The 16312-nt window shown below is 64.9% G+C and overlaps 1 protein-coding gene across 3 annotated transcripts in view; it reads left to right on the plus strand.

Annotated features, from left to right (window-relative positions):
* Nucleotides 1-16312, plus strand: part of CELSR1 (cadherin EGF LAG seven-pass G-type receptor 1) — a 98356-nt gene that overhangs the window by 65663 nt on the left and 16381 nt on the right. For all 3 annotated transcript variants that reach the window (XM_059681373.1, XM_059681372.1, XM_059681371.1), the window contains 10 exons: nt 1620-1777; nt 3302-3465; nt 3807-3932; nt 5986-6152; nt 9938-10123; nt 11316-11429; nt 12391-12565; nt 14364-14505; nt 15378-15498; nt 16089-16272. In XM_059681373.1, coding sequence (XP_059537356.1) covers nt 1620-1777; nt 3302-3465; nt 3807-3932; nt 5986-6152; nt 9938-10123; nt 11316-11429; nt 12391-12565; nt 14364-14505; nt 15378-15498; nt 16089-16272 — 1537 coding nt within the window. The remainder of the gene's footprint in view (nt 1-1619; nt 1778-3301; nt 3466-3806; nt 3933-5985; nt 6153-9937; nt 10124-11315; nt 11430-12390; nt 12566-14363; nt 14506-15377; nt 15499-16088; nt 16273-16312) is intronic.

The following is a 16312-nucleotide window of genomic DNA, read 5'->3' on the forward strand; positions in this document are numbered from 1 at the left end:
CGTGAATTTCGTGCCCTGGGCCTCTAGTATTAACATAAAACGGCATGAAGTTAAGTTGCATTGTGCTGTCCGCTCAGCCCGAGCGCAGAGCTGCCGCGCGGAGGTGCGGAGCCTGAGGTTTGGGTGATGGGGAGGACCTCGCGCCGGGCTCTGCGGGGACGGGAGGAAATGTCCCCTCTGTGGCGGGGAAGGGGCCGTTGCGTGTTGTGGCCGGCGAGGCCGGTGGCGCTTCACATGTGCCCCCGGGTGGGGCTTCAGGCCGCCCACAGGTGGTTCGGATCCGAGGAAGGTGGACTTGCCTGGCCCGGCCTGCCCTCTGCCTGCGGCTGTGTTTCGGGGACTCCGAGGCCGTCTGTGGCGTGGCTGGTGCGCTTGGTGTCTGTGAGGGGCGGCCGGGACGGGAAGGGCTGCCCAGGGACAGGGGGGAACACAGGGCGCCTCCAGGAGGGAGCTGCTGCTGCAGGACTGAGCAGGTGTCACGCTCAGTTGCTGATTCCAGAGGAATTCTTACAGAGAGCCGGAGCCGGGGTGGGGGTAGGGTGTGGGGGTGCGGGGGTACGCTGGACGGCCTGGCACGGGGGGGACATTCGGGGGAAGCTGGGGCTCGATCTCGGGCACAAAGGGGTCAGCCTCAGGTCAGCAAAGGGAACGGGAGGTCACTCCAGGGGGAAGAGAGGCCTGGCCCGGGCGTGACCACGGCACCGTGCCCCAGGGGAAGCGTGGCGCGTCCGTGGATCGGGCAGTGGCGTCCTGGTGCCACGACTCCAGGAGCGTGGAGAGGGGGCCTGATCAGGTGCGTGGCCGGGGCAGCCACTGGGACTCAGGCAGAGCGGACGTGCAGAAGGAGGGAGCCCAGGGCTCAGGGTGGCTGCTGTACGAACACCACCAACGGGGCTGAAACACACAGTCACCGTCTCACAGTCCAGGCGTCCGAGTCGGGATCTGGGTGTCGGCAGGGCCAGCTCCCTCCGCGGCCTCTAGGAGGCTCCCTCCGGCCTCTTCCAGCTCCCGGGGTCCCGCATCCCCCAGTGGTCCCCGCATCTCCCGCGGGTCCCGCATCCCCCAGAGGTCCCGGCATCACTTGTCTTAGCTCGTTGTCACATGACCTTCTCCCACGTGTCTCTGCTCTGTGGTTGTCTTCTTAAAAGGACTCTGGTTCCCCATACTGCAGTGTGACCTCATCTTTTTTTAAAATATGTGTGTTATTGATTTCAGACAGGGAGAGAGAGAGAAAGAGAGAGAAAGAATGAATCATGGATCGGCTGCCCCCTGTACAGCCCACACTGGGGGTCAAACCCACAGCCTGGGCCTGTGCCCTGACCAGGAATTGAACCATGACCTTCTGGTTATAGGTCGACGCTCAACCACTGAGCCCCGCTGGGCGGGCAGTGTGGCCTCATCTTAACCACATCTGTAAGACCCTGAATTCAAAATGAGGCCACACTCAGAGGTTCCGGGAGGATGTACATAGGGGGGTACACTAATTTAAAACAAGGCTGGGGCCTCCTTGGCCCCCTGTCCACATGCACCCATGTGCCCACCCTTCTGTGGGCGGGGGCACGTCCACCGAGGACACTGATGGGGCCCCCCTGACGCCCCTCTGTGCTCTCTTCCGACAGCCCAACATCGGCCGCCTGGGCCTGCCCCACGGGCCGTCCGGAGAGAAGGTGGCCGTGGTGACGGTGGACGACTGTGACACGGCCGTGGCCGTGCGCTTTGGCGGTGTCGTCGGGAACTACACCTGCGCGGCCCAGGGCACGCAGAGCGGCTCCAAGAAGTGAGTGTCCCCGGGGGAGAGGCCCAGGCAAGAGGCCCGCATCCACCCCCATGGCCGCCGCTCCAGAGAGTCGCCGGGCAGGACCCGCCGCAGGGAACTCCAGGGCCCCAATCCGGCTGCAGGCAGACGCCCTCCCCTTGGTGGGGGCATCTTCTAGAACTTTCTAGAATAAGCCCCTTTATTTATTTACTAGAGGCCCGGTGCACGAATTCATGCACTGGGGGAAGGGGGTCCCTCAGCCCAGCCTGTACCCTCTCCAATCCGGTACCACTGGCTCCTAACCGCTCACCTGCCTGCCTGCCTGATGCCCCTAACTGCTCCCCTACCAGCCTGATCACCCCCAAACTGCTCTCCCCTGCCAGCCTGATTGCCTTGCTCTCCCCTGCAGGCCTGATCACCCCTAACCACTTCTGCTTCGGCCCCCGTCACCGTGGCTTTGTCCGGAAGATGTCCGGTCTAATTAGCGTATTATCCTTTTATTAGTACAGGTTTTTAAATCTTTTTTTGTTTAAAGTACGACATATGTTCCCTTTTTTCCCCACTGACCTCTTCTAGTCTGCCTCCACCCCTTGCCCCAGGCCTACACCACCCTATTGTCTGTGTCTGAGGTTTGTGCATAGATGCATACAAGTTCATTGCTTGATCTCTTCTCACCCACCCACCCTCCCTGCCTTCCCTCTGAGATTCAATAGTCTATCCCTTTATCATTTTATTATTACTTCTTTAAAAAATATTTTTATTGATTTCAGAGAGGAAGAGAGAGGGAGGGAGAGAGAGAAACATCAATGATGAGACAATCGTTGATCAGCTGCCTCTTGCACGCCCCCTACTGGGGATCAAGCCCACAACCTTGGCACGTGCCCTAACCGGGAATCGAACCATGACCTCCTGGTTCATAGGTGTTGATGCTCAATCACTGAGCTATCCGGCCGGGCCACAGTCTGTCCCTTTAGATGCAATCGCCAGAGTCACGTCCAGACCGGCCCCAGGGGGTGATCGCGCTGCTGTGGGCGTGGGACAGTCACATGCCTATGTCTCCTCCCCACCCATCCCAGCTGGGAGGGAGGGGCGCCGAGCCCCTGTGACCGACCAGGAAGCCGTGCCCGGAGAGACCTGACCCCGGCCAAGGCCACGCGACTGCTCGGGCAGCACCGGGGTTCTGGTTGGCTGTGACCTTCCTTCAAGGTCATCAGGGCCGGGGGAAGGTCGCACTGCTAATTGGCACTGTACGTCCTGTTTCGACGTGGACTGGGCCAGGCGCTGAGCAGGACTCAGTGGGCGGTCGCCGGGGCTCAGGATCTGATGCGAGTGCCAGGGAGCCGAGGCACGGGGAGCCCGGGCGCCACGCGGCACCGAAGTCGGACCCGCCTGTGTCCCGACCCCTCCCAGGCCCCTGTTCAGTGATTGACATTCAAGATGACGCGTGTGGTGGCGGCAGAGGCCACGTGACACCACAGCCGTGTCGGGCCCTGTGCCCCCCTCTCGCCTCCGCCCGACGTCACCGAGCTCGGCTTTCCTCCGCAGGTCCCTGGACCTGACGGGCCCTCTGCTCCTGGGGGGCGTCCCCAACCTGCCCGAGGACTTCCCCGTGCGCAGCCGCCAGTTCGTGGGCTGCATGCGGAACCTGTCCGTCGACGGCAGGAGCGTGGACATGGCCGGCTTCATCGCCAACAACGGCACCAGGGCAGGTAGGGCGCCACCTCCACGTCCCGGCAGTGACGTCCCTGGAGCCGGAGCCGGGCGGGCCCAGGAGGGAGCGGAGCCGGGCTTGGGGCGTGCTGCTCTCGGGGGCTGGGGTCCTGCACTGTGGGGGGCAGGGACCCTGCTGGGCCGGCTGTCACCGACCCCTGGGCACTCCATGTCCCCAGCCGACCCCGCCCGCCGGCAGGATGGCCTGCAGCCGAGTCTGCCCTGGGAAGTCTGAGGCCTGTCCCCGGGGAGGGGGTCCCTGCTGCCCGCCTCCCCCGGCCGCACTCCTGGGGCCGGTCGGACACGGCACGACCCGCGTCACGTCCCTCTCTGCTTCCAGGCTGCGCTGCTCAGAGGAACTTCTGTGAGGGGACCCGGTGTCAGAACGGGGGCACCTGCGTGAGCCGGTGGGACACGCACCTGTGCCGCTGCCCGCTCCGCTTCGGCGGGAAGAACTGCGAGCTCGGTGAGCCTGGCGCTGGGCCGCTGCCCGGGGCCGGCAGGCGCTGGGGGCATGTGGGTCCCGGGCGAGGGCCCTGGGGGGGAAGTGGGAGCAAGCCTAGCCCTGGGCGGGGTGAGAGGCTGGGGGCTCATGGGGGCGTCTGGGACAGCGCAGGACATGGCGCCTCGTCTGAGCAGGGCCAGCGTGAGGTCCGAGTCTGAGGGTCAGGCAGGCGAGGAGGGCGGGGCGGGGGGACAATGCCCAGGCCCAGGCGCCCTGCCCCTCTCGCCGCCCCGAGGGGCCCTCCCGTGGCCACTTGCCCACTGGACTGTGTTGTGGGCATCCAGGCAGGGCCTGGGCCGCCCCGCCCACCCCTGCGTGGGGTACAAGCTGTGGGCTCTGCCGGTCTGAGCGATGCAGGGGTTCAGGAGCTGTGAATACAGCCGTGAGAAGCTCTGTCGCTCTTTAATCACGACGTTTCTCTAAACGGAAGGTAAACCAGCGGGATGTCTGAGGCCGATCAGTTCGGGCGTGTCCCTGGGTCGGCCTCTGGGCTGCCCCGTGCTCATTGCTCTGAGACGTCCCGCCCGGGAGACGCCCGCTGGCCCCAGGCCCGCGGACAGGAGGGCGCCTGCCCTTCCCAGCACAGGGCCGGCCCCGGGCGGGCGCAGCCGGTCGGAGGGCACTGCCTCGCGGGGGAGTCACGGGCCCGGGCGCCGCACGGATCGGCTGCGGGGCTCTGCGTGACGGTTCTGGGGACACGGGGTCCCCAGCTCCCTCGGATCCTCAGAGCAGCCGGTGAACCAGAGCAGGTGGGAGCGGAAGCAGCGTGTGAGGAGAGCGGAGCTCCTGCCGCCAGCGCAGCTTGCCCGTCCGGCCCAGCACCCTGCGTAGGCTGCAGCGTGCGGACGGAGGCCTGGGACGTGGGTCTGTGTCACACCGCAGTCCTCGTCTGGGACCGCTCACTGTCAGGGTCGGGGTCGGGGTCAGGGTCAGGGTCGGGGTCGGGGTCGGGATCACGGTTGGGGTTGGGGTCGGGGTCGGGGTCGGGGTCGGGGTCGGGGTCGGGGCCAGCTCCTTTGTGTCCCAGAGCGCCCGGCACCTTCGAGGCCTGTTTTGGGCAGCAGGTGGGCCGGGCTCCTGGGCGCCTGTAGACAGGGTGGCCCAGCCCTAACCGGCCGGCATGTGCAGGAAGCTCGGGCCCCAGGGGGGAGGCGGGCGGGGGGACAGTGCCAGTGGCCGCCGTGCCCCCGGGTTCCTGTTATGGAGGCCAGAGTGCGGCCACGGCCGCGCCAGGGAAAACAGCTGCCAGGGTGGGGTCACGAGAGCAGGAAACAGATGCCGGCACTCACGAGGCTGTGGCCTGGCCGGGCCCCGGGCGCCCCCTGCTGCCGTCTCTCCTGAGCCGGGGGGATGACGGTGCCGCCCCACCCGGGGGATCAGGGCGAGACCTGGCACCGGCACCGCCTGCCAGACGCAGTCAGACCCCAGGGACGCAGTGGCTGGCTCAGCCTCGTGGTCTGTGTGGCACACACCGTCTTTCCAGGTGTAACAGCCGAGGGGTTGTTGTCACCCACCCGGGAGCCCTCAGCTGCCCAGTGGCCTTGCCAGGTCTGAGCCCATTCCCCGGCCGTGTGCTGGGCTGGGAGCCCACGCAGATGACTGCCAGGCGACGGGGCGCTCCCTGCTGGCTCGCGCTGTCCCGCCAGGAGACCGTCCTGTGCGCAGCCCCCACTCCTGCCCCTGCTCCTGCCCCTGCTCCTGCCCCGGCGGGTGTGGGAGGGGACAGGCAGGCCGGACTCTCAAGGCCCCCAGCACCCTGTCCTCGGAGCCCGGGGACCCCGGGCTGCCCCCTCTGCCTGCCGTCTTGCCTAAGAGCCTCGCCACACCCTGGCCACAGGGGGAACCAGGCCTCAGCCTGACTCCCCAGCCCACGGTGCCTGGATTCGGGGGCCGCTGCCGCGCCAACGGGAGTCTGAGACGGGCCTTGGCCTGAACATGGAAAGGCCCGGTGTGCGCCCTCCCCGGGAGCCTGTCCCCGACCCTGTCTGACCTCGGGGTCCCTGTCTGTCCGCAGTCATGCCGCACCCCCAGCGCTTCAGCGGGGAGAGTGTCGTGTCCTGGAGCGACCTGGACGTCACCATCTCGGTGCCCTGGTACCTGGGGCTCATGTTCCGGACCCGGGCGGCGGACGGCGTGCTGATGGAGGCCACGGCGGGCGCGTCCTCCAGGCTCCACCTCCAGGTGAGGACGGCCCCACCTGGGCCCCGGGGCAGGTGTGCGGCTGATGGATGTAAGCAGGGCGCTCCGCAGAGCTGCACCCACGGGACCCCCTGCCCTCACGTCGGAGGCCAGTGTGGGCAGGGCCCCCAGTTCCTTAGGACGGAGCCCCCAGGGGCGTGGCCAGCCCCGTCCGGCCAGGGCTGGGGCTCAGAGCCCCGCCTCTCCCTCCGCGGTCCCCTCGCCCGGGCACTGTGCAGGCGCTGATCTTCCCTGATGACCTTGTCATTCCATGAGTCCCCCCCCCCCCGCCGGCACCCCAGGAGCGAGCTCTGGGCCGAAGCCTGGCAAGCCCGGTGCTGCCCGGGCGGCGCTCGCCCTGTGGCGGGCTCGCGGTGGAACACATGACGCTGTGCTCGGGGCCGGTGATGACGGAGCCGCACGCGCTGGCAGCGGGGTCTCTAGGAAAAAAGTCCGCGCTCCGCGGGAACAGGCTCCGGCTGCTGGAGTAATTATGTTCCGGGCGGCTCACCGGGGAGGAAGGTTTCTGCCAGGGCCTGGGCCCGCCCCTCCCTCCCCGTGGGAGGCTGGGTGGCAGAGCGGCGGCCCCGTGAGCCCGGGGGCAGCAGGGTCGGGCTCTGGGCCTCCCACAGGCCGGACGCGCGGCACCGTCAGTCATCGGGCAGCCCCAGCCATTGGGTAATGTCTTCCGGGCGCCGGAAAAAGCCTGCATTGCCAGCGGGATAACCAGGCTGTTGGCGACGCCTCCTTGTCCGCGACAGGTGTGAGGTGCGAGCAGTCCCCGCAGGCCGACCCGCCCACCGGTGTCTCCTTTGTGTGCGGACGCGTCATTTCTATTGTTGCCCCGCGGGCTTCGGGTTTTGTTGGCAAAAACAGTGACGGGAGCCCGGCCGGTGTGGCTCCGTGGTTGCACGTCACCCCGTGAACCAGGAGTTCCCTGGGTCGATTCCGGTCAAGGGCACCTGCCCGGCTGCGGGCTGGATCCCCAGGAGGGAGCGTGCAGGAGGCAGCCCTCCGTGTTTCCCTCTCATCTGAGTTTCTATCTCTGTGTCCCTCTCCCTTCTGCTCTCTCTAAAGTCAATAAAAACATATTTTTAACAAAAACAGCGAGGAGGGAGCAAGGGAAATGAGCGCGGTGGCTCCCACGTCTGTGGGCCCAAAGGAAACAGCGTGTGAAAAGGTGACAGCGATCGGTAGCCGGCTGTCCTGGAGACGGGAAACCGTGACGCGTTCTTGGTTGTGTTATCCTTACGACCAGCTAAGTGCTTTCTGCTTCCGTCGCTACTTCTTGGATCCGATCCGATCCGATCCGATCAGGTCCGGGGCACCTAGGAGTGTGATTCTGAATCGGCAGCAGGCGGCATTTCCCAGGGAGTGGCTTTGTTAACGTTCCCACATCCGCGCAGGCAGCGAAGGGCCCTGCAGGACGCAGACCTTGGGATGGCCCGGGCTTGCTCTGCCGCCCGCGTCAGTCAGCGTCGTGTGGGCGATGGCCGAGAGGAGCGTGCCCGGCAGGTGCTCCCCCGACGCTGGGCAGGGACGCTGGCTCACAGGCACTCGCACCTGCCAGGGCGTCCGTGGCGTTGTGGCGGGAGGCTATCCTCTCAGTCACTGAGGGAGGAGAGTTAAAAACCTCCAATCTCGCTCGGCCGGCGTGGCTCAGTGCTTGAGCGTCAGCCTATGAACCAGGAGGTCACGGTTTGACTCCCCGTCGGGGCACAGGCCCGGGTTGCGGGCTCCATCCCCAGTGGGGGGCGTGCAGGAGACGGCCGATCGGTGATTCTCTCTCCTCATGGATGTTTCTCTCTCTCTCTTCCTCTTCCTTCTTCTCTGAAATCAATTTTAAAAATATGTTTTTTAAACCTGCAGCCTTGATGATGATTGTGGCCGTTTTGCTCTGTAGATGTGGGGGCTGTGTCATCAGGTTGTGCCAGCTCAGAGCGGTTTCCCTGGAAAAGGGACCGGTGGCATTTTGAACGCCCTCCTCATCTCTAGGAATTCGTTCTGCCTCGCACTCGGCTTGGTCTCCCGGTGCCGTCGCGGCTCGGGGTTCCGCTCAGCGTCTGCACGATGCGTCTTCTCTGCCCCTTTCCCCTCAGCGCCCCGGCGCCCGCACGTTTCGCTGTGCGTCCTGTGAGGAGCGCGTCGGCTTGAGGCTGGCTTTTCTTCTGTTTTGCGAGTTTATGGGATCCTCTTGGCACAAGGTCACGACAGCGGCGGGTGTGTCTCTGCTCCACACGGGGACGCGGGCAGCGACAGATTGCGATCTAGAATCCGTGCACCGGACGCTGCAGGGCTCACACGCCAGCGGAGACCGTTTCTATCGAAAAGAAAGCCAACCGTCCCTGACAGCCGTCACCTCTGAGGAGTCATTTTTGGTTTTGTTTTTTTTACTCTATCCTTTTTTTAAAGGATGTGTTGATCTCAGAGAGGAAGGGAGCGGGAGAGGGAGAAACATCCATCAGCGGCCTCCTGCACGCCCCCCACTGGGGGTCGAACCCACAACCCGGGCCTGTGCTCTGGCGGGGAATCGGACGGTGACCTCCTGGTTCAGGGGTCGATGCTCAACCACGGAGCCCGCGGCCGGGCTTTCTCTCTCTGTCTCACTCTGTTGTATTTAACCGTGAGATCAGCGACAGTGTCATTTCCTGACCTTTCTCCCGTGTGTTAAACAGGGTGCTTGGGGCTAATGTCACCAAACGCAACGTTTGCCTCCGAAGCGAAGAGGGCGCGGCCCGGAGCCCGTTCCTGGGGAGTCCCGCGGCCCCCTGACCTGTTCTCGCGCCCGCGTCTGGTGCTCTGCTCTCTGGTTCCCCGAGGTTCTGGCTCCAGTTTCCTGCTTCCCCTGCTTTTCAAGCGCACGGTCTCGTCTCCTGGGGGACGGACGGGGTTATTCCTGGTTGAGAGCTGGGCCTTGGGCTGAAGACGGAGAGAATCTGTCACTGGGACGGAGGAGGCGGGGCCGCCCGTCTGCTCTGGGAGGTTTTGTCCCCGGCCCCAGCGCGAGGCAGCTGAGCTCAGTGGCCGCCGGGGAGGCCCGCACGGCGGTTGTCGGTCGCACGGCGGTTGTCGGTCGCAGGGCGCCAGTCTGCTGGAGCTGCAGCCGGGGGCTCTGTGTTGGCCTCGTTTTCCTGGGTGTTGTCAGGAGGTTGCGCCAGTCACCCCGACCTTCACCCGGGCGACGTGACCTGGGCGTCGCCCTGGCTTCGTGGCTCCGTTTCCTTTACGTGGGGATGGCTCAGGCCGGCCGCGGGGCTGATTTCTGTTGCCTGTGCGTGTCCTTGAACACGTGACCTGAGTCTTGTCTCAGAAAGGGTCACATCTACACCCAAATGCAGAGCCCGCGGGCCCCGAACCGCTGTTTGCTCCCAGTGCCAAGTCCAGTGGGTGCGGTTGTGCTGGACGCTGCCCGCATCGGACACTTCTTTTATCTTCACCCGAGGATGTTTTCCCATTGATTTTTTTTTTTAAGAAAGGGAGGGAGGAGAGGGAGAGAAGCATCAATGCGAGAGAGACACGTTGATTGGTTGCCCCCAGCGACGGCCGGGGATTGAGCCTGCCACCGAGGTGTGTGCCCTTGACTGGGAATCGAACCCGGGATCCCTGGCCTGTGGGCCGACGCTCTAACCACTGGGCAACCGGCCAGGGCGGCAGCTGAACTTCCTACCACAGAAAGGGCATAGCGTTCCGAAGGGCGTCACAGGCCACGGGAAGTTAGGCGTGGCCTACGTTTTGGTCCATCTCCGATGCAGCGCCCGTAAGTCTTCCCGTGGCTCCCCGTCCCACAGATCCTCAACAGCCACGTCCAGTTCACGGTGTCCCACGGCCCCTCGGACGCGGCGTCCATGCAGCTGTCCCGGTCGCGCGTGGCTGACGGCGAGTGGCACCACCTGCTGATCGAGCTGAAGAGCGCCAAGGAGGGCACGGACATCAAGTACCTGGCGGTCATGACCTTGGACTACGGCATGGACCAGGTGGGCTGGCACCGGCACCTCTGGGTCAGACCCCTTCATCGGGTCTGCGGGGAGCCCACTGACCCTCCCGCGTACCGGGACCCCCCAGGGCCCTGGTAGTTTTGGGGGCGCCCATTCTGAAGCCCCTGAGTCTGGGTCTCCATTCTGCCTTATGCTGAGGTCCCTGGCACCTGCGCCTCGTCCCCTGCCCGGATGGCCAGCTCCCAGGGTCGGGACCTGGGCTCCATCCGTGTGTCCATCCTGGCACCGTGGCTGCCGTCATCAGGGGACCTTAGCGGGCCTGTCGAGTAACGGTTGTGCGCTCGGTGCTGTGCCTTCGGGCGCAGAGATTAAAAACCTCGGAGTGGACGGTGCGTGCAGGTGGGCGAGCAGGGAGCCCAGGGACCAGAGGGGCCGTGGGACACCAGCGAGGCGCACCTGACCCAGGCGGGCGCGTGGCAGCCGGCAGGGCGCACTGGGAGCGCTGGCTGAGCCACACGATCGCCACGGTTTGCGGGGGAGGAGAGGCGTGTTCCAGGACGTCCGGCGACTGTTGGGCACTCTGGGAGTCCAGGCTCATCTCACCGCGGCTCTGCGATGAGCAGCTACGGGTCCCACGGGCACCCTTCCGGCTCAGGGTCTGCTGGTGCCCCCTTAGATGCCCCCATCGTGGGCGTGTTTTCCATTCGCTGCCCAGGTCACCAGCTCTTTCCCGCATCGTGGCCAGTCATGGAGGGGGAGGTTGCCTGCGTCCCCCCGCTGACCCTCTGGGCTGCGCTGGGACACGGACACGGGGCCTCTGACCCGGTTCCCACGCCTCGCGCGTCACACACAGATAGCAGCCGGGTTTTCCGAGAGAAGGCTGAGCCCTGCCCACTGTTTTATTTTTATTTATTTTTAAATGTATTTTATTGATTTCAGAGAGGAAGGGAGGGAGAGAGAGAGAAACATCTATGATGAGAGAATCATGGATCGGCTGCCTCCTGCACGGCCCACACTGGGGACCGAGCCCACAACCCAGGCCTGTGTCCTGACCGGGAACCGAACCGGGACCTCCTGGTTCATCGGTTGATGCTCAACCACGGAGCCACGCTGGCCGGGCTGCCTGCTGCTTGAAGGCCCAGGGCCTCCGCCTGTGGGTTTGCCCGAGCGGCTGCGTGTGCCTTTGAGCGCGTGAAGCAGTTTCAGTGGGTGCGCCCCCCCCCCCCGACAGGACACGGTGCAGATCGGGAACCGGCTCCCGGGGCTGAGGCTGCGCAGCGTGGTGCTGGGCGGCGTGTCGGAGGACAAGGTGTCGGTGCGGCGCGGCTTCCGGGGCTGCATGCAGGTACGCACAGCGGGCACGGGGGGCACAGGGGGCACAGGGGGCACAGTGGGCACGGGCACTGCTCACGGCCAGCACGGGGGGCACGGGGGGTGCGGCTTCCGGGGCTGCATGCAGGTATGCGCGGCCGGCGCGGCGGGCACGGGGAGCACAGGCGCGGGCACTGCTCGCTGGCTCCGCTGTTGCCCCGCGGCTGGAGCCCTGGCGACTGCTGGGCTCAGTGACCAGTCGCTCGTCTGAGCGCCGACCCAACGTTAACACACGCGGGTCCCAGCTCCACCTGTCCTCCCCACGTTCCTCGCGTCCTCCCCCCAGCCCCCCCCCCCGCCCCCCCGGCCACCCGCGCCTGCCGCTCTGCCCTCCTGGCGAGACCAGAACCGCCCCTCGCTGCCTCCACCAGCCCCGCTGTCCGCCCCCGGGCCCCCCTGCACGGGCCCCACCTGTCCCTCGTCACGTGTGCTGTCTGGCGGCTGTTCGTAGAGCAGCCCAGCTCGCGGCCCAGCTCGCGGCCCAGCTCCATGGCAAGGAGACACTTCCGTTCCTTCACCTGGTGCCCCCCACGCCCCGCGTGCTCTCTGAGCCCCTCCCCCAGCTCTGCTGTGCTCCGGCCCCGGGCCTCCTGCCTGGGACCTCGCCAGATGTGGCCCCTGGGTGCCCCCTGCCTGGGCGCCCTCGCTCAGCCACCCTCTGCCGTGAGCGCCGCCCCCCCCCCCCCCCCCCCCGCAGTCACACCGCGTGCACTTTCCCTCGTGAGCTCACCCGGGTCGCTGGGATGCGGGGGCCTGTCTCCTCCTGGAGCGCAACCTGGGGAGGCGGGCAACCTCGTTCTGCCGTCGCCCCACCTCCCTGCTCCCCTCGCCCCTCGTCCCAGGGCCCCAGGTAAACGAGGTGTCACTTTAGAAACCAGGGGCAGACGGCACTGGGGGTCCGTAACCGCCGGACCGTTCGGGGTTCCTTACCACAGGGAGTGAGGATGGGGGAGACGTCCACCAACATCGCCACGCTGAACATGGACGACGCCCTCAAGGTCAGGGTGAAGGACGGCTGTGACATGGGCGACTCGTGCGCCTCCAGCCCCTGCCCTCAGCACAGCCACTGCCAAGACGCCTGGGACGGCTACACCTGCGTCTGCGACAAAGGTGAGCGTCCGCTGCCCATGCCCGCTGCCCTCAGCCCGGCGACGCCCGCGGTGCTGACACTGCACTGGGGGGCTGCGCTGGCGCCCGGCTTCCCAGCGACCCTTCATGTCGGGGAGCCCCAAGCTCCGGTGTGTGACCAAGGAGTGGGCCAGCCGTCTCTTCCTTTAAAAAATTTTTTTTTTATTGCCGGGAGCCGGTCCATGCTTGCTGTTTCAAGGGACCTGGCATATATGGCATACTGTTCTTAATATGTTTGCTCACCTTCTTGGCACTATGTGTTTTAACCAAGGTCTCTGAGAAAGGTTGTTTTCCCCAGGTAGGGATTTTCCCCTGAAGTTAGGGAGGGAATAAAACCCCTCAACTAAGTGCCAGGCGGGTAATTAATCCCTTTAACTATGAACAATCATGCTTAAACTACATAATCTTTACTCCCTGGAATGGAGATAAGAAACGCCCTAACCTTTGTAATAGAAATTGATAGGATTGAATCAACTGGTATAAATACAGTTGTAACAAGACAGAAACACTCAGAACTTAGAACAGAATCAAGAAGACAGAACCTACACGGAGCCTGGAGACAGAAGAACTTCGCTGGAGAGAACATGCCAGAGGATCCTGGAGAGGGACTGGCCTCGGAGCCTAGAGACAGAGCCTAGCGGGAGAACATGGCAAGGGATCCTGGACTGAACCTGACTACAGAGATTGGCAGGAGAACCTGACTGGAACCTGGACACTGACCCTGACTGGAGAGCCTGGACAGAACCTGGCTGGAGAACCTAGCGAGGGAACATGGCTACAGAACCTCGCTGGAAATCCGAAGCAGAACCTCTCTGGAGATCCTGACCAGAACTTGGCTAGAGATCCTGGCTAGGCTACTGATCAGCTGAACCCTGTCTCCGTGTCCTTCCTTCTTCGCCGACTCCGTCCACACCTTTGGGGACCCCTGGACCTGCTGGGGCTGGACCCCGGCATTTTATTTTTCAATTTATTTCAGAGAGGAAGGGAGAGAGAGACATAAATGATGAGAATCATGGATCGGCTGCCTCCTGCACGCCCCTTACTGGGATAGAGACCACAACCCAGGCCTGTGTCCCGACGGAATGGAGCCGTGACCTCCTGGTTCATAGGTCATAGGTTGACCCTCAACCACTGAGCCACACTGGCAAGACTGGGCCATCTCTTCTTCTTTTTTTAAAATATATTTTATTGATTTTTTACAGAGAGGAAGGGAGAGGAATAGAGAGTTAGAAACATCGATGAGAGAGAAACATCGATCAGCTGCCTCCTGCACACCCCCTACTGGGGATTGAGCCCCCAACCAAGGTACATGCCCTTGACCAGAATCGAACCTGGGACCCTTCAGTCTGCAGGCCGACGTGCTATCCACTGAGCCACACCGGTCTGGGCAGGGCCACCTCTCCTAAACGCATTCCCTGTCTCCTTTGCTCTCGGGCAGAGGGCCCCAGGCCTCAGCCTCAGGGCTCGAGATGAGATGCGGAGAATTAGCTGGAAGTACACATTTTTAAAAGCGTCCATTCAGGGTTTGCCTCTGGATTTGGAGGTGCCGTAGCCGTGCCAGCGGGCACCCGCCACCGTGTGTCCTCGGGGGGCTGGGACCCTCTGCCCGTGGTTCCCGCCCTCCCGGGTGCGCCTGGGAGCCCTTGTCTGTGAGTCCACGTTGGGCCCACTGAGCGCTCACGTTTCCCGTGACACCGGGAGGCTGGGGAGGGCAGTGGCCGGGGTGTCGGACATGAGGGTCTGGCCGGGGGGCGGGGGTCATGCTGGCCTGTCCCCACAGGGTACTTCGGGACGAAGTGCGTCGACGTGTGCCACCTGAACCCCTGTGAGCACCCGGCGGCCTGCGTGCGCAGCCCCGGCACCCCGCGGGGCTACGTGTGTGAGTGCGGGGCCAGCCGCTACGGGCCGTACTGCGAGAACAGGTGAGAGGCACGCGTGTCGCCACCGCGCGTCCACGCAGGTGCTGCTCCCGCCAGTTTCTCCTCGTGGTGACTTAACCCAAAATGCATACAGTTCTGGGTCAAGGGCCCGTTTTCAAATCGGTACGAAGTAAATGAGAACCAAAGCGGGCGTCTCGCACGAACCGGTTGAGCCCGTCTCCACCCCAGAGACTTACAAACTGCTCGCTGACCTCCAGCCGCTGTGCTCAGAGCAGGGGGAGCGCAGGCCAGTCAGGCGACGGGCTGGGGGCCATCTCACCTTCGATGTCACTCACCTCAGGGTCACCAGCCGGCTCCCCAGGGGCTGGGCGGGGCCGATTCTGAGCGCACTGGTCCTGCACGGAGCTGCGGAGTCGCGGGCACACCGGGCGGGGCAGGCCGCTCTGGCACCCGGGCCGTGGCCAGCGTTTGCCCCTGGGCCGGGGGGACCGCGGGTGCTGCACAGCCCCTCGTCCCGGGGCAGCCGGCTCCATGCTGCGTGGGGCTGGGGTCGAGGGAGGCCGTGCAGGGGCGTCCGTGTCGCTGTGCCCAGGAGCCAGCATCGCTGTGGGTGCTGCACAGAGGGGACCCGGTGACGTCATGCTGGCAGCGGGCCGGGGTGGGAGTCCTGTGTCTCCAGGTCGAAGGGAAAGTAAACACGTCATTTAAAACGCGTTCTATGCGTGGGACCCGCCCGCCGTGGGCCCCTCAAGGCTGGGATTAGGACGGGAAATTCCAAGAGGTGGGGGCGACTGGGGGGAGGCAGGCAGGGGGAACTGAGGCCCCTCGGGGAGGGTGGGGCCGGCCCCGGGCCCCAGCAGGCTTCCTCTGGCTCCGAGAAGACAGTGTGCACCCCTCCACCTGCTTCCCGACAGGATCGACCTCCCGTGCCCCAAAGGCTGGTGGGGGAACCCCGTGTGCGGCCCGTGCCACTGTGCCGTCGACAAAGGCTTCGATCCCGACTGCAACAAGACCAGCGGGCAGTGCCAGTGCAAGGTGAGGCCCGCCCACGGTGGTCTGCGGGCACGTGTCCCTCACCCGCTCCTGGGTGCCGAGCCCGGGAGGTGGCCCTGCATGCATGCACACACACACACCTACATGTGCACAGACACACACACGTGCACACACCTACACGTGCATAGACACACACCTACTTATACACAGCTACACACAGCCACACACACGCCTACCTACACACACCTACACCCACGCATATCTACACACACCTACACACACCTACCTGGACACATACACACACACATCTTGAGCCCAGGGAATCACATGCACACACACCTACATGTTCATAAACACACCTACCTACGCACGCCGACACACGCTGACCTGGACACATGCACACGCGTCCCGCGCCCAGGGCATCACGGGCACACGCACTTGCCTGCTGATGTGGGTCTGGGTGTCCCGCTGCCCCGAGGTCCGGAGGCCCCCGGGCTGCCTTCCCCTGGGAGCCGCTGGGACCACGGGGATCGCGTCCTCCGCCCACACCCGGGACCCCGAGCAGCGTCCTTGGGGTGGGCTCATCCCCGGCACCGACCGCGAGCCCCCCGCGCGGCGTCTGGCGTTCGCAGGAGAACCACTACCGGCCCCCGGACCAGGACGCCTGCCTGCCCTGCGACTGCTTCCCGCACGGCTCCCACAGCCGCGCCTGCGACGCCGGCACCGGGCAGTGCGCCTGCAGGCCCGGGGTCATCGGCCGCCAGTGCAACCGCTGCGACAACCCTTTCGCCGAGGTCACCATGCTCGGCTGCGAAGGTCAGCGGTGCCCCTTGACCCCCGGGAGGCCGTGCCGCAG

The sequence above is a fragment of the Myotis daubentonii genome, chromosome 2, assembly GCF_963259705.1.
Source record: "Myotis daubentonii chromosome 2, mMyoDau2.1, whole genome shotgun sequence".
Lineage (NCBI taxonomy): Eukaryota > Metazoa > Chordata > Mammalia > Chiroptera > Vespertilionidae > Myotis > Myotis daubentonii.